Below are 25,029 nucleotides of genomic sequence, written 5' to 3'. Positions count from 1 at the left end.
TTGAGACGGAGAGAAGGACGAGAGAGAGAGAGAGAGAGAGAGAGTGAGAATGGGCCTGCCAGGGCTTCTAGCCACTGCAAACAAACTCCAGAGGCATATGCCACCCTGTGCATCTGGCTTACGTGGGACCTGGAGAATCAAACCTGGGTCCTTAGGCTTCGCAGGCAAGCGCCTTAACCACTAAGCCAACTCTCCAGCCCCTGCTTTTGATAGGTTTTCTTATTCAGCCACAAATATCCAGAGAGGGCTGGAGAGATGGCTTGGTGGTTAAAGGTGCTTGCTTATAAAGCATGATGGCTGTCACTCAATTTCCCAGTATCCAAGTAAAGCCAGATGCACAAAGTGGCATATGTGTCTAGTTCATTTGCAGTGGCAAAAGGCCCTGGTGCATCCATTCACTCCCTCCTTCTCTCCCTCCCTCTCAAATAAATAAATAAATTGTTTTTTTAAAAAATCTCACCAGGTATCATGGTGCATGCCTTTAATCCCAGCACTCAGAAGGCTAAGGTAGGAGGATTGCTGTGAGTTCAGTTGGAGGCCAACTTGGGACTACACAGTGAATTCCAGGTCAGCCAGGGCTAGAGCAAGACCTTACCTCAGGAAAAAAAAATCTCCAGAGAACCCAGTGCATTTTCAACAAAACATTTTATTTATAATACCATTTTTGCAACAAAAGCAGTTCATTTTATTTAGCAAAATAAATTTAACAAATGTATTTAAATAAGGTAAATTCAAGACTATACTTTGTTTTTTCCGAGTTACTTGCTTTTCTGTTGGAGTTTCTAGCGACTAGCGTAGGGTTCCTTCTGAGTTAATGCAGCTTTTGGCCAAGGAACTGTTTCATGTAAAATCTGACTGATTGAATTACACCTGTGCTCTCCCTCAATCAACGACAGATTCCATGGAACAGGAGGGGAAAAAAGGACTTACGGAAGCTGATAATGAAGGAAATGTTTTTCCCTGTCTGTCATGTTATCTTTTCAATAGGAGCCCTGACTGCTCTCAAATGCATAGTAAAATTGAAACAATGACTGGAAGGTAATGATCAAAAACAAAGTGGGGCTTTTTTCAAACCATCTTTCATTAAAACCCAAAGGGAAATGCAAGCCACGCCCCCTGCCCAGCCAAAGCATCACTTAGTTTACACAGAACGGTGCTTAGCTTCCTGTTGTTATAAACATGTAAAAAAACCCACGTCGTGTTAGATAGCAGGACAGCAAGCAGCTGGTTAAGCTGAGGAGGGGAGGAGCGGGTGGTCTTCACGGGCAAGGGTGGCACAGTGCCCTCTAGTCCGTGACGGATCTGCACTCTGAGGGCAGGCCTTCGGACCGCCGCCACTGGGCCAGCCGCTGCTTAAACCATTTCTGGAAGAGAGGGAGATGGGCAAATTATCTGTCACGTACTGAAACCCTGACCTTCCCGTTCCCTTGCTGCGCAGTCTCGGTTGGTAGTCCCAGGTGAAAAGAAGGGAGAACCAGGGGTGTGCCCTGTTTCTCACTGTGACACTCCAACCTTTTCTTTTCTTTTCATTTTTGGCATTTATTTATTTATTTATTTATTTATTTATTTGTTTGTTTGTTTGTTTGTTTGAGACAGAGCAAATATGGACATGCCAAAGCTTCCAGCCAATGCAAATGAACCCCAGACACATGCGCCACCTTGTGCATCTGGCTTATGTGGGCACTGGGGAATCGAACCTGGGTCCTTTGGCTTTGTAGGCAAGCCCCTTAACCGCTAAGCCATCTCTCCGGTCCTGGTCACTAATCTTAAGAGAGTTCATGTGACTTTGGTGGCTTCAACCCGAGTCTGGCTGTGAAAAGCGGGCACGTTTTTCTTCTGTAACGTACGTGTGCGCGCCCAGTCAACCCTAGGTCTGGTTTGAGAGCAGCGGGTGGCACCAGTTTCATTAATGAGGCATCTCAGTGGGGGTTTCAGGACTGTGAGCCCTGATTAAATAGGATTTCCAGGGACTGGAGCTGAATAAATAGCAGCATTTTAAAGGACTAATTAAAACCTAGAGGAGAAAAAAAAAAACTCACTTTCTATCGGGACTCATTTAAGACAAAAATGGTTGCGCTTGGCCCCATTCAAAAGAGCCACCCACATCTTGTCCGTGCAAGAATATTGACGGGTCATGACCCAAAACAGCTTCAGCCATATTTGTGAATTTGCAAATGCTTAACAAATGGAGCCCTGGCGATGGGGGATGGGCGAGGGGGGTCAGAAAAGCTGTTTGTTTGTTTGTTTTCTGAAGAGATATAGTTTAAATGAGTTATATTCATCATAACCGAGCAAAGCAGCTGCTGTCCAACAGAAATGCGGCCCACCCCTTGCCAGTCTTTGTCCAGCCTGGAGCTGACTCTTGTCTCTCATCTATCCTAATTTCCCACCTGGCTTTGTCCCCCCTCGCCTTGGCTTCAGGCATCCCCTGGGAAAGGCATTCGTCACTGGCTGGCTTATGAATGGCTGCCCTCATTACCCTGGCCCGTTGATGGAGAGTTATTTACTCTGAGTGAACGGATGATAATCAGACACACTGGGATGGGGAGGGGCTGGGGCAAAATAACATTGTTCCATCCTTTTCTCTAGCAACTAGCATTTCATTCTTTTCATGGGTGGGGGAGGGGGGACCTTTAGAGGTCTTTATCCCACTGATAAAACATTCAACAACAAAACTCACTGGGTTCTGGGAACAAGCCCAGAACATCGAAAAGAGATAAAAATCCTGGAAACTTCTCCAAGAACCAATGCCAATGACACTGTTCTTGAGTGTGTGTGTGTGTGTGTGTGTGTGTGTGTGTGTGTGGAGAACCCTGGGAGGTACCTGATAAACGGGCTTTCCCAGGCCCTTCTAATACAATTCCAAACAGTAATAGGAAGACACAGGAGTTTAGAACCTGTAAGATTTCATGTAACTTAAATGTAGGAGCTATTTAAATTGTTGTCATGGGGAAAAAAATTCGAAGGTCCCAGCAAATTCACTTTACAGGTCTGGAGAGATGGCTTAGAAGCCCTGGCGCGCCCATTCTCTCTCTCTCTCTCCCTCTATCTGTCTTCCTTTCTGTGTCTGTCGCTCTCAAATAAATAAATAAATTAAAAAAAAATTCACTTTACAAAGTGTTTTCTGTTAGAGCCGCTCACTGCACTGAGTCCCTACGGCTCCTGAAGTGGGTTCAAGAGGGCTAAAGGCCCTTTTGTGACTGGTGACCAGGTTTTCCCACCATCGCATGAAGCGTGCCTCCCCTAAACCTTACTGGGATGTTGGTACATTACCCATCTGAGGTCATGAGGAGAAAGGAACAGGAAATAGATCCACAGAGCTCTCTAGTCAGAACACCCTGCTTCTAGCATCTCTGCCCCCTCCCACCTAACAATGTGAATCAGTTACCGTCTCTCCAGAGCATCTCTTGCTTATTTCTCTCTAAAACAATACCTGTTCTAGGGAACAAATATGATGCTGGGTGTGGTGGTGCATGCATGTAATACTGACACTCAGTAGGCTGAGGCAGGAGGATTATGAGTTTATGATCAGCACTTGGACTACACAGATAATAGACCTCATCCTAAAAAAGAAAGAAAGAAAGAAAGAAAGAAAGAAAGAAAGAAAGAAAGAAAGAAAGAAGGAAGAAAAAAAAAAGAAAAACATGATTCTATCTCTGGAGATGCGGTCAAGGGGAGATAAAGATGAGAAGGGGTTGAATGTTATTCTGGCATTAGCAACCCCTCCACATGGAAAAGGGTCACGCTGCTAAATCATACAGAAAGGGGCCAGGCTGACAGCAGACACCTCTGATATGTGAGGCTCAGCAGGCCCTGACTTCCATGGAGCTGTTTAAAAGACCCCCAAAAGACTGCTACACATGCAAACAATTGTATTAATGTCTGCAAGGTCGTCATCTGGTCTCTTATCTCTAGAAGATACTTTTCTCCTTATAGAAGACGTGTGTGCAGATGTCCATACCACATGCATGTGTGCAGACCAGGGGAGAATGTGAGGTGCACTCCTCTACCTTCCTGTGCTTCTTTGAGAGAGCCTCTCTCTCTCTGTCTCTTTCTCTCTCTGCGCCAGGAGGGCATGTGTGGCCATGCCCGACTGTTTACACAGGTGTGGGGAATTGAACTCAGGTGATCTCAGGCTCTCTCAGCCCTCATACTGTGGCAAGAGCTCTCGCCCACAGACCCATCTCTCTATCCCCAGAAAACACTTTTTTGTTTGTTTGTTTTGTGTTTTGTTTCTTGTTTTGTGAGATAGGGTTTCACTTTCTAGCCCAGGCTGACCTGGAATTCACTATGTAGGGTGGCCTCAACCTCACAGTGATCCTCCTACCTCTGCCTCCCGGAATGCTGGGATCAAAGGCGTGCGCCCTCACACCAGCCTCCGAAAACACTTTCAAAACATGGTAAATGGTATTCAAGAAGTTTGCAGAGCCAGGATTGGGGTGATAGCTCACTGGCCAGAGATGCTTGCTTGCAAGCCTTCCTACCTGAGTTCAATTTTCAGCACCCGCATAAAGCTGGATGCCAAGTGGTACAAATGTCTGTGGTTTCTGATGCTCCTATAACAATGGATGGCAGAGCCAGGAGAATCCAGAGGTGAGACCCTATCTCAAAAGACAGTGGAAGGATAGGAGAAATACCCCAGGCTTGTCCTCAACCTCCAAATAAATAAATAAATAATTTTTTTTACAAACCTATTTGGAAAAGAAAATTACAGAAGCACTCTCACCTACCCAGTGTACATGGAGGTGGTGGAGTGAGAGTCAGGAAGACCGGGAAGACGGCACCCATCCAACACGAAGTCACAGGACAGGCAGCCTGAGCTACCTAGAACGCTTCATTCCTGACACTTAGGAAGCCGGGCCTCTCTCTGAGCTCTGGCTTCCAGGTGCTTCCCTGCAGACCCAGGCAGGAAGACAGAGGGGCAAGCCGAGCCTTGGCAACAGTGGGGAAGGTGCTGCCCTTGGCAGGAAGAGGAAGCCGGCCCCTCCCTAGAAGCTGACTCAGCCTCACCCAGTCACCTCAGGCCAGACCTTCCATTAGTGCACTTGAAGGTGGGCAGATGAGAGAAAGTGAAGGAAGAGCTGTCTGTAAGGGGGACAGGCCCCTGACACGGTGCTGCCTGTCCCGGTTAACTTCAACCACGAGAAGGCCAGTGCCCTCTCATACTGCCCCTACTAGATTTTATTTCTCTCTCTCTCTCTCTCTACCTGCCTCTTTGTCTCTCTGTCTCTTTCAAATAAATAAATATAATTATGAGGGGAGAAGTCAATTCTAGCCAGGCATGGTGGTGCACACCTTTAATCCCAGCACTTGGGAGGCAGAGGTAGGAGGATCACCAAGAATTCGAGGCCGCCCTGAGTCTACAGAGTGAATTCCAGGTCAGCCTGGACAAGAGCGAGACCCTACCTTGAAAAAACAAAACAAGCAAAAATAAATATATAAATAATCAATTCTCCAGGTGAAGGGAATCCCAAGAGAAGGTTGACCTTAGCACAATTTTTTTTTTTTAGAAAGAACTGTAAGCATATTTTTTTTTTAGTCCTTCCCCTCCTACCCCATCAAGTTGTTTCTGTCCTTCCTCTGTGGAGACAGCAGAAGAAGGTGGCCAAAGTCAGGCAGACGGAGCTAGACTGCCAAGGTTCAAGTCCTAAGCTTGGCCACCTTCATGTTGTGATCGTGAGTGACTTCGCCTTGCTGGGCCTCGAGTCTCTGACCCAGCAGTAAGTGCCTGATCTCTCAGGATTGTTGTGGCCAGTAAATGACTTAACAGACTCGGAAGCTACCTGGAGGAATATATGTCAAATATTTGTCATCACATAGGTTAACATGGGGCTGGAGATGTAGCTCAGTGGTAGAGTGTGGGCTTAGCATGCTCAAGGCACCAGGTTCGATTCCCAGCAAAACATGCACACACACACACACACACACACACACACACACACACACGCATAAAGATAAACATGAGTATTCTGGTTTACAGGTAAGGAGACTGGTTTTGACTTTTCACTGTACAGCTAGGGGCTAAGAAAGGGTTAGATCTCTCACTGGCACTGTGCCCACAGCAGCCCACAGCCTTGTCCTTAAAGAATGAGCCCTCTCCACCACCACTTCTCTTTTCTAAATATAGCCTGGCATTTTCTCAACGATAAAACTACAGCAGCCTGCCTTCCCAGGGGTTCCAAGAAATGTGAGCTGTTAGGCTTGGGTGCAGCAAATTAACCTTCCTTTGGGTTCTGGCTCTGGCTAGTCAGATAGCACTGCAGCGACGGCTACAAACATCGGTTTGCCTTGCTGCGGGGTGTGGGAGTGACGGGACCATCAAGGGACCAGGTCTCCAACCTGCCGCCGCTGGCTTTCGTAAAGGTCATCTTGGATTTGGAGCCCAGAATCCTGGTCCCAGGATCCCGCAAAACACCCGTGACAAGGTTGAAAGCGTCATCTGAGAGGGGTAAAGGAGACAAGAGTCTAGAAAGATGGGAGGAATAAGGATGTCTGGAGAGCAGAGGTGAGAGGTGTGAAGTGCTGCGGGCCGGTTCCCTCGCGGGGGACACGGAGGACAGCTACCCAGCAGCGCATCGTGCACTCCAAGTCCTTCTGTGACCACTGGGTAAAGAGAAGGCAAAGTCTGGGTGCGATGCGGAGGAGGGGCTGGGGGGCTCCAGCAGCCACAGACAGTGATGTGTGCCGTCGTCTAACCTGAGCAGTCTTCAGGATAATATAGGAAATCTTTTTAAAGACAGATAAAAATAAATCAAGGGGGAAAGTGTGGGTCCCCAGCTCCACACTCAAGCAGACATCTGCTCCCACTGTAATGACACATGTCTGCCTTCGTGGAAAACTCCAGGAAAAGACCTTAGAACCAGGACCAGAGAGTTTTTCAAACAAACGCAGTTGGAAGCAAATCTTCAGGGCCACGTGCAATCAGGGTTCTCGGCTTAGGAGGAGCTGCAGCGAGCGCGGAGGGAAGAGCTGGTTAAAGGACCTGGGCAGCTCCCCGCGGGGCCTCAGTTTCCAGATGTGCCCAACGTGAGGACAGAATGTTAGCGGGTCGCCAAGGTCCCTTCCAACTGGGGCTCGTGGAAAAAAAAAAAAACAAACAACAAAAAAAACAAGAAAAACAGACTTTTCCTGACGGAGGCTGCCGAGCCAGGGAAAGCTAAAGGAGGGCCGGCAGGATGCTACTTCCAGTGGGAACAGACTGGAAAGCGAGAGTCCCTGGCTCTGGCTCTGGCTCTGGCTCTGAGGGGACCATGGAAAGCCAGCCGGGAAGAGGGAGGTGACCGTGGGGTGCACAACGGTGGGATAGGGATGGAGGGGAGATGGTGGGATGGAGACGGGGGGCGGTTGATGGTGGGATGGGGAAGGAAGCGGACAGATGCCCCCTGGGAGCGCTGCGGGGTTCTGGCACGCCCCGGGGGGACCATCCTCGCTACAGCGCGCGCGGGCGCGGGGACTCACCTGCGTCTCCTCCTCCGTGAGGCCCGCCTCGGCCGCGATCAGGCACAGCGTGGTGGGGTCCGGGTGCTTGTTGACCTTGTTGAAGTTGTACTCCAGAATCTCCACCTGGTCCTCCGTGGGGCCGCTCGCGGTCTGCGCAGACATGGTCCCGGCTCGGCAAGGCAAGGCGCTGCTGCGGGGAGAGACGCGCTCGAGATGAGCCGGGCCCAGCGAGCGCCGCGCCCTCCCCGGGCCGTGCGCCCTCCCCGGAAGGTCCCCAACCTGGCCGAGGAGGGAGGGAGGAAGAGGACTCCCTGCCCTCCCGCAGGACAGAGTGGAGGACAAGTTGAAATGCTGCCTCCCGACAGAGTCCCCTGGGGACACACAGACGCGAGGTGGACACGCCTCCAATCCCCCGCCCCCGCGCGTGACACCCGCCTCTAAAGAGAGGGTTAGCACGTGAGGACACTTCCAGGGAAGGCTGGTGCCCGCACACTTGCCCAAAGCGAGTACCCACGGGGTAGAGATGACCTACCCAAGCTGGGAAAATAGCAACAGCACCTAAAAAGATAACGATGCTCAGCCGTTAAGGCGCTTGCCTTACAAAGCCTAACGATCTGGGTTCGATTCCCCAGTGCCCACTTAAACCCAGATGCACAAGGTGGTTCATGTATCTGGAGTTAGTTTGCACTTGCTGGAGATCCTGGCACGCCCATGCTCATTCTCGTTCTCATCTCTCTCTCTTTCTGCCTGCAAATAAATAAATAAATAAATAAATTAATTAATTAATTAATTAATTAATTAATTTTTTAAGCCGGGCATGGTGGCGCATGCCTTTAATCCCAGCACTCGGGAGGTAGAGGTTGGAGGGATCACCATGAGTTCCAGGCCACCCTGAGACGACATAGTGATCCAGGCCGGCCTGAGCTACAGCAAGACTCTACGTCATAAAATCAAAAAAACTTTAAAAGATGATTGGCAGGAGAGATGACTTAGCAGTTAAAGCACTGGCCTGCAAAACCAAAGGACTCAGGTTCAGTTCCCCAGTTCCCATGTAAAGCCACATGCACAAGGTCTAGAGTTTGTTTGCAGTGGTTAGAGGTCCAGGTGCACCCATTCTCTCTCAAGTAAATTAAATTAAAAGATAATGATATCAATATATATTTACATGTTTTTTTTCTGTTCACAAGATAATACTGTAGAAAATTTAAAGTGCATATATAAAGTTACAGAAGAAAAAATTACCTACAAATTCACAAGTAACAGCTATAAAGTTTTTGGGGTTTTTAAAAATATTTTATTTTTGTTTATTTATTTGAAACGGTGGTGGGGAGAGAATGGGCATGCCAGGGCCTCTAGCCACTGCAAACGAACTCCAGATGCATGTGCCAACATGTGCATCTGGCTTACATGGGTTCTGAGGTTGAACCTAGGTGCTTGGGCTTTGCAGGCAAGTGCCTTAACCACTGAGCAATCTCTCCAGCCCAGCTATAAAGTTTTTTAAAATATTTTTATTTATTTATTTATTTGTTTGTTTATTTATTTGAAAGCAGAGAGAGATAGAAGAGACAGACCATTGGACCATCTTTCCAGCCCCAACAGCTATCAAATTTTCCACAGTACTTTTATTTATTTATTTATTTATCTATTTTTTTTGGTTTTTCGAGGTAGGGTCTCACTCTGGTCCAGGCTGACCTGGAATTCACTATGTAGTCTCAGGGTGGCCTCGAACTCAACAGTGATCCTCCGACACCTGTCTCCCGAGTGCTGAGATTAAAGGCATGCGCCACCACGCCTGGCTCCGCAGTACTTTTAAGATCATTTTAGCTTAAGATGAAGCTATAGGGATGTGATTTAAGGCCAGGAATGGGGCAGGAGCAGAGCGGCAGGGGAAACGCTCACCTTCAGGGCGCCTCAGGCCGCTCTGCCACCACTCCTTTACCCCTCCCTGCAACTTTCTAACCAAAACCCAGAGGCCCCAGGCTTGCGGTTGCCAGGCCAGTACCCCATGGTAAAGGGTAAGGGGCCCACTTCACTAGGTGTCTCTTTATATGTGGGCAACACCTCCCGAGATGGAATAGGACCACCAACCCAATCAAGCAGGATGAAAGTCAAACGTCCTTTAACGCCTCCAACGATTTGGGTGCAATTAAGTCAGAACACAGGTCTACCTCCAGCTTCAAGGCCTCTTATAGGACGCCCCACTTTCCAGGTGAACTGCCTTCCTGCTGCATTCTCTCCATCCCTGCTCAGAATTGGGGTGATGAAAAACCAACAGGTGTGCCCCTCCTCTCCCTCATCCCAATCTAAGATCAGGGAGTTCTGGATGTTCAAGATACGCTGGGCTGTGGGGTTGGTATAGACCTGTCAGACTGACAAGCAGAAGTGTGGCAATCCTGTTGGCTTATATATATATAATTTATTTCTTTGAGAGAGAGAGAGAAAGAGGCAGGGGGAGGAAGGGGAGAATGGGCACTCCAGGGCCTCCAGCCACTGCAGATGAACTCCAGATGCTTGCGCCCCCTTGTACATCTGGCTTACGTGGGTCCTGGAGAGTGGAACCAGGATCCTTTGGCTTTGCAGGCAAACGCCTTAACCGCAAAGCCATCTCTCCAGCCCAGGTTTGTTGTTTTAACCAACCATTGCATGAATCACTCCACACAGTCCTGAGCAGGCTCTGATGTGGTTTTGTGCCGAGGGCTGAGCCGCTCTCCACCGCGCTGGACCATATGTCCACTGCTGTCAGAACCGGGCACCGCTGACCTGTGCCTCCTCTCGCTTACAGGGAAGCCTGCGGCCAGGCCCCTCGAGGGAGCCGCAGGAAGGACAAGAAGCCGGGCCTCGGGCTCAAATCATTGGCCGAGTCACCACAAAATTGACTGTTTTCGGGGGAATTTGGTGCTCACCACTCTAAAAATCGGTCGCAGGGATTCCTGTGTCAGTGCCAAGGCAGGAGGGGCGTCAAGCAGATCAGAAGCACCTCCTCACCTGTTGGCACACTCCCAACTGCAGAGCTTGGGAGGGCGCAGTAAGTGACTTCTGGGGTCCTCTTCTGTGCCAGCCCGGGAGGAAACAGAGAGCTCACAGGACTGCTGACTTCCAGGGCCCACCGGTGCCTCAGATGGACAAAGCCAGCATTGGCTTTTGGACCTGGCCTAGGATAGACCCTCCTTCAGCAAGCCAACCTGTCTTCCCTTTGGTTGAAAGAGGTCAGGGGGTCAGCAGTTGCCTCTGTCAATGAGCACGGACTGTTCTAGTAAGACAGTCTCATGGGCTGGAGAGATGGCTTAGCGGTTAAGCGCTTGCCTGTGAAGCCTAAGGACCCCGGTTCGAGGCTCAGTTCCCCAGGTCCCACGTTAGCCAGATGCACAAGGGGGCGCACGCGTCTGGAGTTCGTTTGCAGAGGCTGGTAGCCCTGGCGCGCCCATTCTCTCTCTCTCCCTCTCTCTGTCCTTCTCTCTGTGTCTGTCGCTCTCAAATAAATAAAAACTTTAAAAAAAAAAAAAAGACAAAAAAAAAAGACAGTCTCAAAAGGAGCTGCTCACTGCAGCCGCCTAGTGCGCAAGCTTTTGCCTAAAAGATCACATTAGGGGCTGGAAGGATGGCTTAGTGGTTAAGGCATTTGCCTGCAAAGCCAAAGGCCCAGGTTCGATTCCTCAGAACCCACATTAGCCAGATGTACAAGGGGGCACACGCGTCTGGAGTTTGTTTGCAGTGGCTGGAGTCCCTGGTGCGCCCATTCTCTCTCTATTGGTCAAATAAATAATAAATAAATAATAAAAGATCACATTAGGGGAGACTGCTGCCTTTAATTTTATTTCTTGCCCTCATTCCCCTTAGCATGGTCCTGCCGGCTCTTCTTGGTGGTCTTTGCTGCTACTTGGTAGCCTCCTCAGCCCTTCAGAAATACTCCATTGCTGACCTAAGAGCTAATGGCACATAGGATCCATCTTTTTTCTTTTTTTAATTTTTTTAGAGGCACAGAGAGAGAGAGACAGAATTAGCACAGATCCCTCACCACTGAAATCTAACTCCAGATGCTTGCGCCACCTAGTGGGCATGTGCGACCTTGCACTTGCCTTGCCTTTGTGCGTCTGGCTTCCATGGGATCTGGAGAGTCAAACTTGGGTCCTTAGGCTTCCCAGACAAGCACCTTCACCACTAAGCAATCTCTCCAGTCCCCCAATACCACTTTTTTTTTTTTGTGGCTTTTCGAGGTAGGGTCTCGCTCTAACCCAGGCTGACCTGAAATTCCCTATGTACTCTCTCAAGCTGGCCTCGAACTCACAGCGAGCCTTCTACCTCCGCCTCCCTAGTACTGGGATTAAAAGGCTGGCACCACAGTGCCCGGCAGTTCAAACTTTTTTGTCACTGCTGTTATGTAACAGTGAAACCGGCTCAGCTTCCTAGATGGCATGGAGCACACTCTGTTTTATTAGCTTTCTGTGGCTTCCTGTTGCCAGGCTTTGTAAGGCTACATGGGAAGGTCCTGGTCGACTTTTAATAGAGTCCTTGAGTTATTTGGTGTGGGGATGGGGGTGGGGAGGGCATTGTCTTTGGTGAGCTACTAAGGAGATGTGGGAGGGGCATGTGACGGCACCTATTTCTCCAAGGTACACTAAACAAACACACTTGGCTTCTCCTAATGAGGGTGAATGATCAGCGTCAGATGTCTTTATTATTGCTTTACACAGCTCTGGCTGTTTTCTCGGCTGGCTGGCTGGTTGGCAAATGTTTGCTAGTACTTCTTTTCTTTTGTTTTCTCTCTCTCTCTCTCTTAACTGTATAAGTCAAACCGCCCTGGCAACCCTTGCCTTATAAAGATTCTCAATTGCTTCCAGTAAGGAAATAAGGAAACAGCTGAGAAGGTCCTCTGAAGACAGCCTAAACAAGTTCAAATACAATGAGCTAAAAATTCTTCAAAGCTGCTTAAACTTTAGTCTTAGCACAAGCTTTACTACTGCGGCTGTTTGCATGTTGCAGAACGTTCCGAGAGTAATTTGTCCTTTCATCGTGTTTTTCTTTTATGGATGGGGGATGTCACTGAATAAGTGTTCATGAGAGGTTAAATGAAAAAGGCGAGGTTTTTATCTATTTATTTATTTGAGAAAGGTAGACAAAGAGAAAGAGGAAGAGAGAGAGGAAGAGAGAGAGAGAGAAAGAATGGGCACACAAGGACCTTCAACCACTGCAAACCAACTCCAGAAAAATGTACCACCTTATATATCTGGCTTACATGGGTCCTGGAGAATCAAACCTGGGTCCTTTGGCTCTGCAGGCAAGCACCTTAAAAGTTAACCCATCCCTCCAGCCCAAGGCTAGGTTTTTGTTCCTAAATTAATTCCAAAGCCTAAATTGACAGTAGTGTCAATCTTACAGCTTAACTTTCATCCCCTTAAACCTAGGTCATTCATTTTGAAAGTATCTACTTATATAAACTAACTCATAGAAATTGTTATGAACTGCAGAGTTTTAAAATGTATATTCCTTTTTTTTTTTTTTTTTTTGTATTTTTTTTCAAGGTAGGGTCTCACGCTAACCCAGGCTGCTTCCCAAGTGCTTGGATTAAAGGCATGCAGCACCACTTCCAGCAAATGTGTATACCTTTTAAAATATCACTGTCATCATTCGGACCACTTCATAATACTATTTAGATCAAATTAAGAGAAAAAGAGAAAAATAGTCTCATGGTGAGCAGGCAAAAAGAAAAGTATCATTATTTAGGAATTTCTCCAAATTCTCTTTAGCATGCATTGCTGTTATGTTCCCTGTGAATGTCCTGCAAGCAAGGACCTCTTGAAATATTTTGTAATATTTATTTATTCATTGATTTGTGAGGAGCCAGAGCACACGCGTCCGGAGTTTGTTTGCAGGGGCAAAAGACCCTAGAGCACCCAGTTCATTCTTATTCTCTCTCTCTCTCTCTCTCTCTCTCTCTCTCTCTCTCTCCCTCTTTCTCCTCGCAAATAAATGAACAATTTATCCGGGTGTGGTGTTGCACGTCTTTAAACCCAGCACTGGGGAGACAGAGGTAGGAGGATCGCTGTGAGTTCAAGGCCAGCCTGAGACTACGTAGTAAATTCCAGGTCAGCCTGCGCTAGAGTGAGATCCAACTTCAAAAAAACAATAAATAAATAAATTTTTAAAAGAAACCCTACTGTTCTAAACAAAATAGAGAAATTAAGAACAAAGTGAAATTTGAGTTAATATAATAAAAAGGTCAAATACAGAAGGACTATTCTAGTGCATGCCTGTGTTATACAGCTCCTATGACACAGCTGTAGGAAATTGCCTGTAAACTGTGAAGAGCTTGCTGACAGAATTTATTCTCATCCTTTCAGTAGCTTAGAATCAAGAGCTGAGGAGGGTCTCTCCTGGTTAACTACAATCTCTCTCTCTCTCTCTCTCATGTTGTTTTTGAGGTGGGGTCTTGCTCTAGTTCAGGCTGACTGGAATTCACTATGTAGTCTCAGGGTGGCCTTGAACTCACAGCAATCCTCCTACCTCTGCCTCCCCAGTACTGGGATTAAAGATGTGAGCCACCATTCCCGACTATAATCTCTTTTTTAATCTTTCTGAAATGCTAAAGCCCAATGATTGAAATTATAGCCTTTCTTTAAAAACCAAATGCTGGGGCTGGGGAAATGGCCTAGTGGTTAAGGCATTTGCCTGCAAAGCCAAAGGACCCTGGTTCAATTTCCCAGGACCCACATAAGCCAGATGCACAAGGTGGCGCATGTGTCTGGAGTTTATTTGTAGTGGCTATAGGCCCTGGCGTGCCTGTTCTCTCTCTCTCTCTATCTGCTTCTTCCACTCTTTCTCTCTCAAATAAATAAGTAAATAAATATTTTTTAAAATGCTGGGAGGTAGCTCAGTAGGTGGAGTGCCTGCCTGGCACTCATAAGGCCCTGGCTTCAATTCCCAGCACCACATAAGCTGGGCGCGGTGGGCCCACCTGTCGTTTTAACATTCAGCACTTAAACAGAAGCAGGGCAACCAAAAGTTCACGGTCACCCTCAGCTGCTTAGAAAGTCCAAGGCCAGCTTGATCCTGGTCTCAAAATCAACCATGCAATCAGTCACAAATGCTGAAGATGTTATTTCATTATGAGGCATCCTTGCATGGAACTCATCACCACTGACAAGGTAGGGGACATCACATCTTCAACGTGTTCTGTACACTGTGTATTATACCAATTGTTGGCATTTTTACTAAAAGAATGATTTTTCTGTTCATTCCTTACCACTGCTTAATCATTTTTAAAAAAATATTATTTATTTATTTATTTGAGGGACAGACAGACAGGTAGATAGAGAATGGGTGCGCCAGGGCCTCCAACCATTGCAAACGAACTCCAAACGCATGCGCCACTTTGTGTATCTGGCTTATGTGGGCCCTGGGGAATCGAACCTGGGTCCTTTGGCTTTGTAGGCAAGCACGCCTTAACCACAAAGCCATCTCTCCAGCTCTCTCTCTCTCTCTTTCTTTTTTCACTCTTCTACTAACAAGGATATATTAATAGGACAGAGGAGGGGCATGAGGAAGACAATAATAGCCGGCCCAAATGTTCTATCCGTTGGTGAATAGATTTTTCAAGGTTATCTTTTCCTTTGAAAATAACGAAATTAGAGAAATTGCTTTGACATAACTTGGTCATGAGCCTGTCTTCCTCAATTAATTTTGTATTTTTCTATGAGGGATGTGTCATCTCTGATATATTTTCACTGCCTAGCATTCATTAAGAATACCTGGCATATCCTAGGGGAGTGACGACCTGCTTTGTTTTGGCTAAATGCTTCTATTATGCCCATCAAACTGCTCTCAAAACATTTATGTTTAAACACATATGCTGATGTTACTCTCGCTTGTGGCTAGAGAAGCTTCTCTTTTCACAGGGCAGTGACCACTGGATAACTCAGAACTCACCCCAGGCTGGGAAGGGACAGGGGAGTGCTCCTCACTGAATGAAGACATCTCTATCACACCCTCCAAGGCTCAGGGACCATTGTGGAAGAGGTGCAAAGAATGTTAGAGACTAAGGAAGGGGAACACTGACTGCTTCCAATGCTGTCTTCCAGACACAAAGTGACCGTGGTATTCATGACCTCACAGTGGCTGACACTACCTACACAAGACCAGCATAATAGGAGGGGGAAAATGACATTGAAATAGAAAAGAGACTAGTTGGAAAGAAAAAGGGATTCAGTAGAGAGGGTATTGTGTGTGGGGGGGGGGGAGAGTGTTGAGAAGGGATTATTGTCTATATTTATGCAGTAGTTAATAAAAAAGTTAAGAGAAAAGAGTATCTGGTATTTAAAAATTGCTCATTGGGTGTCTGTTGAAAAGAATTTAACCAATGGCATTTGTCCGAACTTGGTGTAGGATGTGATTTTTAGTTGAGCATGCCTGTAATCCCAGTATCCCAGAGGCTAAGTCAGGAGAATTGTGAGTTCAAAGCAAGCCTAAGCTCTAAGCGTTTGATGTCTTTTCATTCTCAATGCTTGGAATGCCATCAAATTGATTCCTGTTACTGAATCCCATACTGAGATTTTAGCCATGCTTTATAACACTGGGGACAACATAGTCCTTAAGTGATCACTACATACCAGGATGACCATTTGGTCATCACAGGCACAACACTGTGATGGACACTTTTCATTTTACTGATATTGATGCAAAGCCACATGTCCTTTTCAAGAAGTAGAGCTGGGCATGGTGGTGCACGCCTTTAATTCCAGCACTCGGGAGGCAGAGGTAGGAGGATTGCCATGAGTTCAAGGCCATCCTGAGACTACATAGTGAATTCCAGGTCAGCCTGAGCTAGAGTGAGACCCTACTTTAAAAAAAAAGTACATAACTTTCCCCAAGTCACTAACCTGGTAAGTGACAGTGATTCAAACCCTTGAAGCCTGACTTCTCCATCCACATATTTTTAAAAGATTTATTTTTATTTGTTTATTAAAGACAGAAAAAGGGAGGGAGGGAAGGAGAGAGACAAAGAGAGAGTGAGAATGGATGCTCCAGGGCCTCCAGTCACTGCAAATGATCTCCAGACACTGGTGCATCTGGCTTATGTGGGACCTGGAAAATCAAACCTGGGTCCTTCAGCTTCGCAGGCAAGCGCCTTAACCACTGAGCCATCTCTCTAGCCCTCCATCCATGTCATAACCAGCACACCATACTTCCTCTTTGTTCTGTAACTAAGTCAGCAGGAGAATTTGGTTGCTTTTTACACTAACAAGGGTAGAGTCACGAGTGAAGTGGTACCCTGGGTCATATTTCTTTTTTGTTGTTTTGTTTTTTGGTTCTTTTGAGGTAGGGTCTCACTCTAGCCCAGGCTGACCTGGAATTCACTATGGAGTCTCAGGGTGGCCTTGAACTCACAATGATCCTCCTACCTCTGCCTCCCGAGTGCTGGGATTAAAGGCGTGTGCCACCACGCCCGGCCCTGGTTCATAGTTCTTAACTTTGGTGACCAGCTACGCCTCTGATCCAACAGTACTGGATCCACCAGTAATACCAACTCATACCATCTACACCACCGCGAGCCAGGCTGGCTCCCCTTCCTTGCATTCTCAATTTTCATTGGTGCAGATATAACCAAAAGATGACGTCAGTAGTGACTAATGCGTGCAAAGGACAGCAAGTTGCAGCCTTCAACAGAAGGACGGGGAAGGGTCCCTCGCACCCGAGCGGCTGGAGGTCTCCCTCTGCCACAGTCCGTCGTTAGGTGGCAGCGATGTAACGACTCCACTAAGGGATTCCAGAAACTTGGAATGTCTCAGTGATCTGGATTTTCTGTATCCCCTTCAGTAAACAGGAAAATATTGTGAAGAACTCTTAGAAGGGAATGTATGGGAATGACTCCCAGTAGTGAGTCAATCATTAGTTAATCCTGAGCATATAATTCTTTTAAAAAATATATTTTTAAATTTATTTGCAAGCAGAGAGAGAGAGAGAGAAAGAATGGGCATCCCAGGGCCTTTACCTACTGCAAATGAGCTCCAGATGCATGCAACACTTTGGGAAAAAAACAATTTAAAAATAAAAAAGACACTCCCAAATTGAATTTGAAGAAAAGAAAATATATATAGCAAACAAGTTTACATCCTTGGCAGGGCACTGGCCGGCACTCTGCCTTTTCTCCTGCAATGCAGCAGCCTGTCTCCACTTTCTTCCCCACTTTGGTGGAGGGGAACTTCGGAGGCATGTGCCACTTTATACATCTGGCTTTCCATGGGTACTGGGGAACTGAACCCGGGCTGTTCGGCCTTGCAAGCAAGTGCCTTAACTGCTGAGCCATCTCTCCAACCCCAATTCTTTATTTTTTTAGAAAAAAAAAACTATTTTTTTTTAATTTGTTTGAGAGAGAGGCAGATAGAGAGAAAGAGAGAGAATGGGTGAGCCAGGGCCTGTAGCCACTGCCAATGAACTCCAGATGCCTGCGCCACTTTGTGCATCTGGCTTTATGTGGGTGCTGGGGAATCGAACCTGGGCCCTTTGGCTTTGCTGGCAAATGTCTTAATTGCTAAGCCATCTCTCTAGACCCCCAATTCTTTTAATTATTATTTATTTAAGAGAGAGGGAGGCAGGAAGAGAGAGAATGGGCACGCCAGGGCCTTCAGCCACTGCAAACGAACTCTGGCCGCGGGTGCCCCTTCTGTGCATGAGCAGCACTGCCCACTAGCATCACTGTTGCCCCACTGTGCATCAGGCTTACATGGGACCAGAGATTCGAACATGAGTTCTTAGGCTTCGAAGGCAATCACCTTAACCACTAATCCATTTTTACAGCCCCCAATTTTTTCTTCAAAAAAGAGTATTTATGGACTGGAGAAATAGCTTAGCAGTTAAGGCGCTTGCCTGTGAAGACTAAGGACCCAGGTTTGATTCCCCCAAGACCCATGTAAGCCAGATGCACATGGTGGCACATGCATCTGGAGTTCATTTGCAGTGGCTGGATGCCCTGGCACATCCGTCCTACTTCTTTCTCTCTCTCTGCTTGCAAATAAGTAAAATAGCAATAAATGCTTATTTAGACAGAAAAAAATGAGCATGCTAGGACTCCTGCCTCTACAAACTCCAGACACATGTACCACTTGGTGCATCTGGCTTTATGTAGGTACTGGGGAATTGAACCTGAAAGCCCTGAAGGCTTTGCAAACAAGTGCTTTTAACTACTGAGTCATCTCCCCAGCCCACAATTCTTTACATACACACTGTTGTTTTCTTTGAGAGCCCAACTCCTGTTGAACTATTGCAATCTTATTTGTGAAACACGAGGAAATAGTGAAAGATTATAATAAAGACTTTGGCTTCTTTGTTCATGTTGTGAAAAATATTTACCCTACCTTCTTAGAAGTAAATGGGAAAATGAAAGAGAACCATCTTATTATCGTAGCCTTATAAGAGCTCTACATGTTACAAACAGGCTGATTTGCTAAAAGCAATTCTTTTTTTTTTTTGCTTTGTTTTTTTGAGGTAGGGTCTCACTCTAGCCCAGGCTGACCTGGAATTCACTATGTAGTCTCAGGGTGGCCTCGAACTCAGGGTGAGCCTCCTACCTCTGCCTCCTGAGTGCTGGGATTAAAGGTGTGTGCCACCACGCCCAGCCTTTTCTTTCTTTTTTTTACAAAAGTTATTTTAATTAAAACCTATTTTAGGAAAATAAAACTTTGGTACCGCTCTTGGAGGGATTTGCAGGAAACTTGCAGCAATCTCGGGTTTACACAGCATGACAGACGTGTGCCAGGCATCTATCTACCATAGCCCCTGGCGCAGTGCTGGGTGTTTCTTCTTCCTGATGCATGTTGATTGCGCTTGACTTTCACTTCAAGAAGTGTGACTTTCCTTCATCCTGGCTTAAAATCTTATTGTTTGGTTTTTGGACGTAAGGTGTCGCTCTGGCTCAGGCTGACCTGGAATTCATTCGGTAGTCTCAGGATGGCCCCGAACTATTAAAGGCATGTGCCATTATGCCTGGCTTAACATAAAATCTTAATAATTAAGGTTGTACTTGTATCTTGGATAGAACAAAGAGGGACCGAGTGAGAAAGAGAGAGAAGCTTGTGTGTTGATGTGGGACAGGAGTTGTCTGAGATAAGGTTAGCGATGGCATTGACTGTGGACAGGAAAGAAAAGGAGTAACTTTGTATTTTTCTTTCCTCCTCATCCTTCTACCAAAGGCTTCCAAAAGAAGGACACTGGAAGGTTTTGTGTGTCATATGCCTTGAGCCACCAAGTGGTAAGGCCAGAGTTTATAGCAGCTAACAAGGGCATGCAGCATCAGTTAAACGGGAAATGTTTTACACCCGAACCAGGTAGAGGTATGTTACCTGGAGGGGATACGCTTTTTTTTTCTCCGAGGTAAGGTCTCACTCTAGCCCAGGGTGACCTGGAATTTGCTATGGAGTCTCAGGATGGCCTGGAACTCACGGCAATCCTCCCACCTCTGCCTTCTGAGTGCTGGGATTAATGGTGTGCGCCACCACGCCCAGCCTGGAGGTGGATATGCTTTGAGCCCTCTTTAGTGGGTGAAAAGACTGACTGGTGTGAAGTGATGGGCAGAGAATAGAGATGAATTGCATCTGAATGCCTCCATCTGCCATCACGTGACCTTGACTGTGCCCTGTAGCTCATTTTAAACTTAGTTCTCTCCCTCTCTCTCTCTCTCTCTCTCTCTCTTTAATTTTTTGTTCATTTATTTATTTATTTGAGAGAGCGAGAGAAAAGGTGAGAAAGAATAGGCATGGCAGGGCCTCCAGCCACTGCAAACAAACTCTAGACACGTGCGCCACCTTGTGCATCTGGCTTACGTGCGTACTGGGGGATTGAACCTGGGTCCTTAGGCTTCGCAGGCAAGCACCTTAACTAAGCCATACCCTAACCCTGAAACCTAGTTCTCTTCTTCGTAAAGTTTACTCCAGTCAGGATCCAGTGAGATCATGCTCATGAAACAACCCAGGACAGCTGGAGGTGACGTACACATTTACAGAAGTGGCATAGTTCTGCCTGAATCCCAAAATGTGAAGGTGTCGGGCAAGGGTCTCTGAGTTAATCTCTCTTCTAAAATTCTGATAATCAGAGTGCTCAAAGTTGTAAATGACCACGGTCTCCCTCATTAACAGTTTACTGAGGTCACTAAACCACTAAAAGGAGCACACAGAGCCCCAGTCTGGGCTCTGGCCTTGATCTGCTGAACACTTAATACCAAATTCCTTCTCCAAAGGACAACTGCAGAGCTCGTGAGACATTCTGAACCGAGGTGCTTTCTAATATTGATATTTAGCCTGTCAAATTAAGGTAATCATAGAATTTGTAATTTAAGATAGAACACTTTTTTTTTATTCCTTTTCAAGGTAAGGTCTCAGTCTAGCCCAGGCTGACGTGGAATTCACTATGTAGTCTCAGGGTGACTTTGAACTCACTGTGATCTTCCTACCTCTGCCTCCCGAGTGCTGAGATTAAAGGTGTGCACCACCACTCCTGGCTTAAGATAGAACACTTAAAAGGAATACCTTTACTAAGCACGCCTGTACCGCAGGTACACAGGGAGTCTCAGGGAACCCTATACACCTGGCCCCTTAATTATCTGTAAAACGCCTCACTTAGTTGTGGGGACAGTCAATCTTCCTGTGTGGGACTTGCCCAGTTCTGCTATGTTTGTTTGTTTTGTTTTTCGAGGTAGAGTCTCACTCTAGCCTAGGCTGACCTGGAATTCACTGTGCAGTCTCAGGGTGGCCTCGAACTCACGGCAATCCTCCTACCTCTAGGATTAAAGGCGTGCGCCACCATGCCCAGCTTCTGCTGCTATTTGGGTGAGGGAGATTTAGCCTCTTGGACTCATCCAGGACAGAACAGCATCAACTCAGCCACAGTAATGGGGAGGGCGCTGTCTTTTATTCTTAAGGAAATGTGACTGTGCAGCTCTGTGGTTAAAGGTTAGAGGATATATGACAGCCTCACATTGCCTTGAAGACTGAATGCCTGAGGTAGAAATTTGTCTGGTCGGATAAATAATGCTTGGGTCTCTGCCTGCTATGAGACTATTGGCGTGGCCATGCTAACCTGCTTAGAAAGTGTGAAATATCCATTCCATTTCAAACAAAGTTCAGTCCTATGACCAAATATAAATAGAGGAACAGGGACAGTTTGTCCTAGAGAATTCTAGAGAATTGGGTGGGTCGGCCATGCGTTCAGGGCTTTTTGAACCACATAGTAAAGGAAGGATGAGATGTGTTAAGTTCATGGAATGATCCAGTCTCATCTTTGAAAATGTTTACTGACCTAACACATCGAAAAAATTAGACAAAAAAAGAGAGAAATTAGACAAATAAGCTAGGTGTGGTGGTGCACACCTTTGATCCCGCACTCAGGAGGCAGAGGTAAGAGGATGGCTGTGAGTTCAAGGCCTGCCTGAGACTACAGAGTGAATTTCAGGTCAGCCTGGGCTAGAGCAAGACCCTACATCAAAAAAAAAAGGAAAGAAAAAAAATTAGACAAATGAACCAGGTGCAATGCTTATAATCCTAGTACTTGGCAAGCTGAGGTAGGAGGATCATAGTGAGCTACTGATCTAATTAGGCTAATTAATACTCCTAAACAAAAAATAATAATTAGGGCCAGACTTGGTGGTATACCTGTAATCCCAACACTTGGGAGACAGAGGTAGGATGATCGCTGTGAGTTCGAGGCCAGCCTGAGACTATGTAGTGAAAACAATGAGACCATACCTCAAAAAACCCATCCCCTCCCCCAAAAAAGAGATGGAAAATGCTCAAAAATTTAAATGTTGATGATAAAAATGAGTTTGGCAGGCAAGATATGCCCCCTGGTACAGTAGCAGTGGCATGACTGTTATGGGGCAACAACAGAATTTTTTTCAAGGTAGGGTCTCACCCTAGCTCAGGCTGACCTGGAATTCATACGTAGTCTCATGGTGGCCTCGAGCTCACAGCAATCCTCCTACCTCTACCTCCCAAGGGCTGGGATTAAAGGCATGCGCCACCACGCCCAGTTACAACTGATTTTTTATTTAGTTTTGAGGCCTGCTGCACAGGTGAGAATCTATGCCAGGTACTGACTGTAAAACTGGTCAAAATCCCAAGGCCGGGAAGTCAGAGGCCCCAGGGGCAATATCCAACACTTGCTACATTAAAAGGACAGGTTGTCAAACTGCCTTCTAAGTGTTTCTAGACAAAGGAAGGGTAGGACCCCTTATAATGCACTCTTCCAGACGCAAAATGGCCTGGATACCCATGACCTCACAGTGCCTGGCCCTACCTACACCAGACTCTCATAATAGGAGGCAAAGATGATGATGTCAAAACAAAAGAGAGACTGATTGAGAGGGGAAGGGGACATGATGGACAGTGGAGTTGCTATGGGGAAAGTGAGTGGGGAGGGAATTATCCTGGTTTATTGTCTATAATTATGGAAGTTGTCAGTAAAAATTAAAAAGCCAGAAACAAAACATAAATAAATATGTTTCTACCCATAGATTAATGTGTTCTCAGGCTTGACTGCAGACGTTTCTTTTTTTGGTGGACAGAGGTTAATGCAGGATGCATAGCTGGCCAAAATTCTGAGAATAAGTGTTACTGCCCTAAACGGGACATCTACCCCCTTCCAAAACTCAGGGAACCTTGTGGAAGTGGGGGCAGAAAGAATGTAAGAGCCCAGAATGGGGAGGAGTGCTGTGTCTGTCTTCTGGACACTGTCACGGCCATTATATTCATGAACTCACAGGTGCTGTAGGGTCCTGCACAACACTGAACCTGGGTGGGCCCAGGAGGCCCCACTCTTCCTTGGAAAATAATTGGCAGTTAATGGTTGCTTGGGGAAGCAGAGTCATTTCCTTCACTGGTGTGGCTACTGGTTGACCCCATTCCCCACCCAGGCTCATACAAATGACCCTAATTAAACACAGTGAAGCGCGCGCGCGCGCACACACACACACACACACACACACACACACACACACACACGACATGAAAACAGGGAACAGGATTACTTGGGAAGAAGGGTTAGCAGAGCGGCAGGGGATGAGAAAGGTTATACTGTATATACATATCTGGAACTATCAAAAAAAAGAAACCAGTATAATATATTTTTTTAATTTATTTTTGTTCATTTTTATTTATTTATTTGAGAGTGACCGAGAAAGAGAGAGAGAGAGAGAGAGAGAGAATGGGTACGCCAGTACTTCCAGCCACTTCATACAAACTCCAGGTGCGTGCGCCCCCTTGTGCATCTGGCTAACGTGGGTCCTGGGGACTTGAACCTCGAACCGGGGTCCTTAGGCTTCACAGGCAAGCGCTTAATTGCTAAGCCATCTCTCCAGCCCCAGTATAATGTTTTTTTTTTTTTAAATCTAATAAAGATATATGATGGAGGGTGGATTTGTGAAGGGGAAAGTGGAGAAGGGAAGGGAATTATCATGGCTAATTGTCTATAATTGTAGAAGTTGTCAAGAAAAAAGCTTTCAAAAACTCCATGCAATTAAAAATAAATATTTCATAATTTTAAAAAACCTAATAAAGATATACTATACAAAGATAATTAATCATAATTATCTTTTTAAAATTTATTTATTTATTTGAGAGAGAGAGAGGCAGATAGAGAAAGAGAAAATGGGTGCGCCAGAGCCTTTAGCCACTGTAAACGAACTCCAGATGCATGCCCCCCCTTGTGCATCTGGCTTACGTGAGTTCTGGGGAATCGAACTGGGGTCCTTAGGCTTCACAGGCAGACGCCTTAACCGCTAAGCCATTTCATCAGCCCCAAATCATAATTATCTTAATAAGGTAATTAAAAGAGGTACTTGACCCAGTCTCATTGCTCTTTTAGCTATCCTTCTAGTCACTTCCAACTGTTAAAAAAATTATGGGCTGGGGTTGGAGAGATGGCTTAGAGACTAAAGCACTTGCCTGAAAAGCCAAAGTACCCCAGTGTGAATCCCCTACCCACATAAACCAAATGCACAAGGTGGTGCATGCATCTGGAGTTTGTTTGCAGAAGCAGAAGGCTTGGGTGAGCCCATCTTTTCTCTCTGTCAAATAAATAAATAAATTCTTTATTTGGTTTTTTGAGGTAGGGTCTCACTCTAGTCCAGGCTGACCTGAAATTCACTATGTAGTCTCAGAGTGGCCTTGAACTCCTGGTGATCTGCCTACCTCTGCCTCCCGAGTGCTGGGATTACAGGCGTGCACCACCACGCCTGGCTAATAAATTCTTTTTAAATTAATGTTTCTTTCTGAAAATGTTCTCATTCTCAGTGCTTGACACTATAAATGGCCATGATTTTGTAGTTCTGGGGAATGTGACACCATGATTTATTTTTATTTTTATTTTTATTTATTTTGATATGCTATTCTTGGTTCTAGAGTATTTTTATGCAAGACCAAATTATATGGTAAGAAACAGTAGTGAGAGGCCTGTGGTATGGCCCGTGGGGTCCTCAGGAGTTGGGACTACTGCCGCCTGTTATTTCTTAGCCTGTGCAAGCAGGCATAACCTCCTCAGATGATCTGTGAATTCTGAAAAGCCCAGGAAGACTCTGAAATCAATTATTTTTTTATGACCCAACTACCA

At 46.2% G+C, this 25,029-nt stretch overlaps 1 protein-coding gene across 3 annotated transcripts in view; it reads right to left on the bottom strand.

Moving 5' to 3' along the window:
- Positions 1-626: 626 nt before the first annotated feature.
- Positions 627-25,029, bottom strand: part of Hopx (HOP homeobox) — a 38,089-nt gene continuing 13,686 nt past the window's right edge. Inside the window, exons 1-3 of one of the 3 annotated variants that reach the window (XM_045130061.1) lie at positions 7,720-7,791; positions 7,459-7,630; positions 627-1,364 (exon numbers count right to left, since the gene is read on the bottom strand). In XM_045130061.1, the coding sequence (XP_044985996.1) occupies positions 1,287-1,364; positions 7,459-7,602 (222 nt within the window). In that variant the 5' untranslated portion in view covers positions 7,603-7,630; positions 7,720-7,791 and the 3' untranslated portion in view covers positions 627-1,286. Of the gene's footprint in view, positions 1,365-7,458; positions 7,631-7,719; positions 7,792-25,029 lie in introns of those variants that run through there. The other 2 variants (XM_004665382.2, XM_045130062.1) reach the window with 2 other exon arrangements.

The sequence above is a fragment of the Jaculus jaculus genome, chromosome 11 (assembly GCF_020740685.1).
Source record: "Jaculus jaculus isolate mJacJac1 chromosome 11, mJacJac1.mat.Y.cur, whole genome shotgun sequence".
NCBI lineage: Eukaryota > Metazoa > Chordata > Mammalia > Rodentia > Dipodidae > Jaculus > Jaculus jaculus.
The sequence above is the reverse complement of the archived record's forward strand: the minus strand, read 5'-3'. Positions and strand labels throughout refer to the sequence as shown.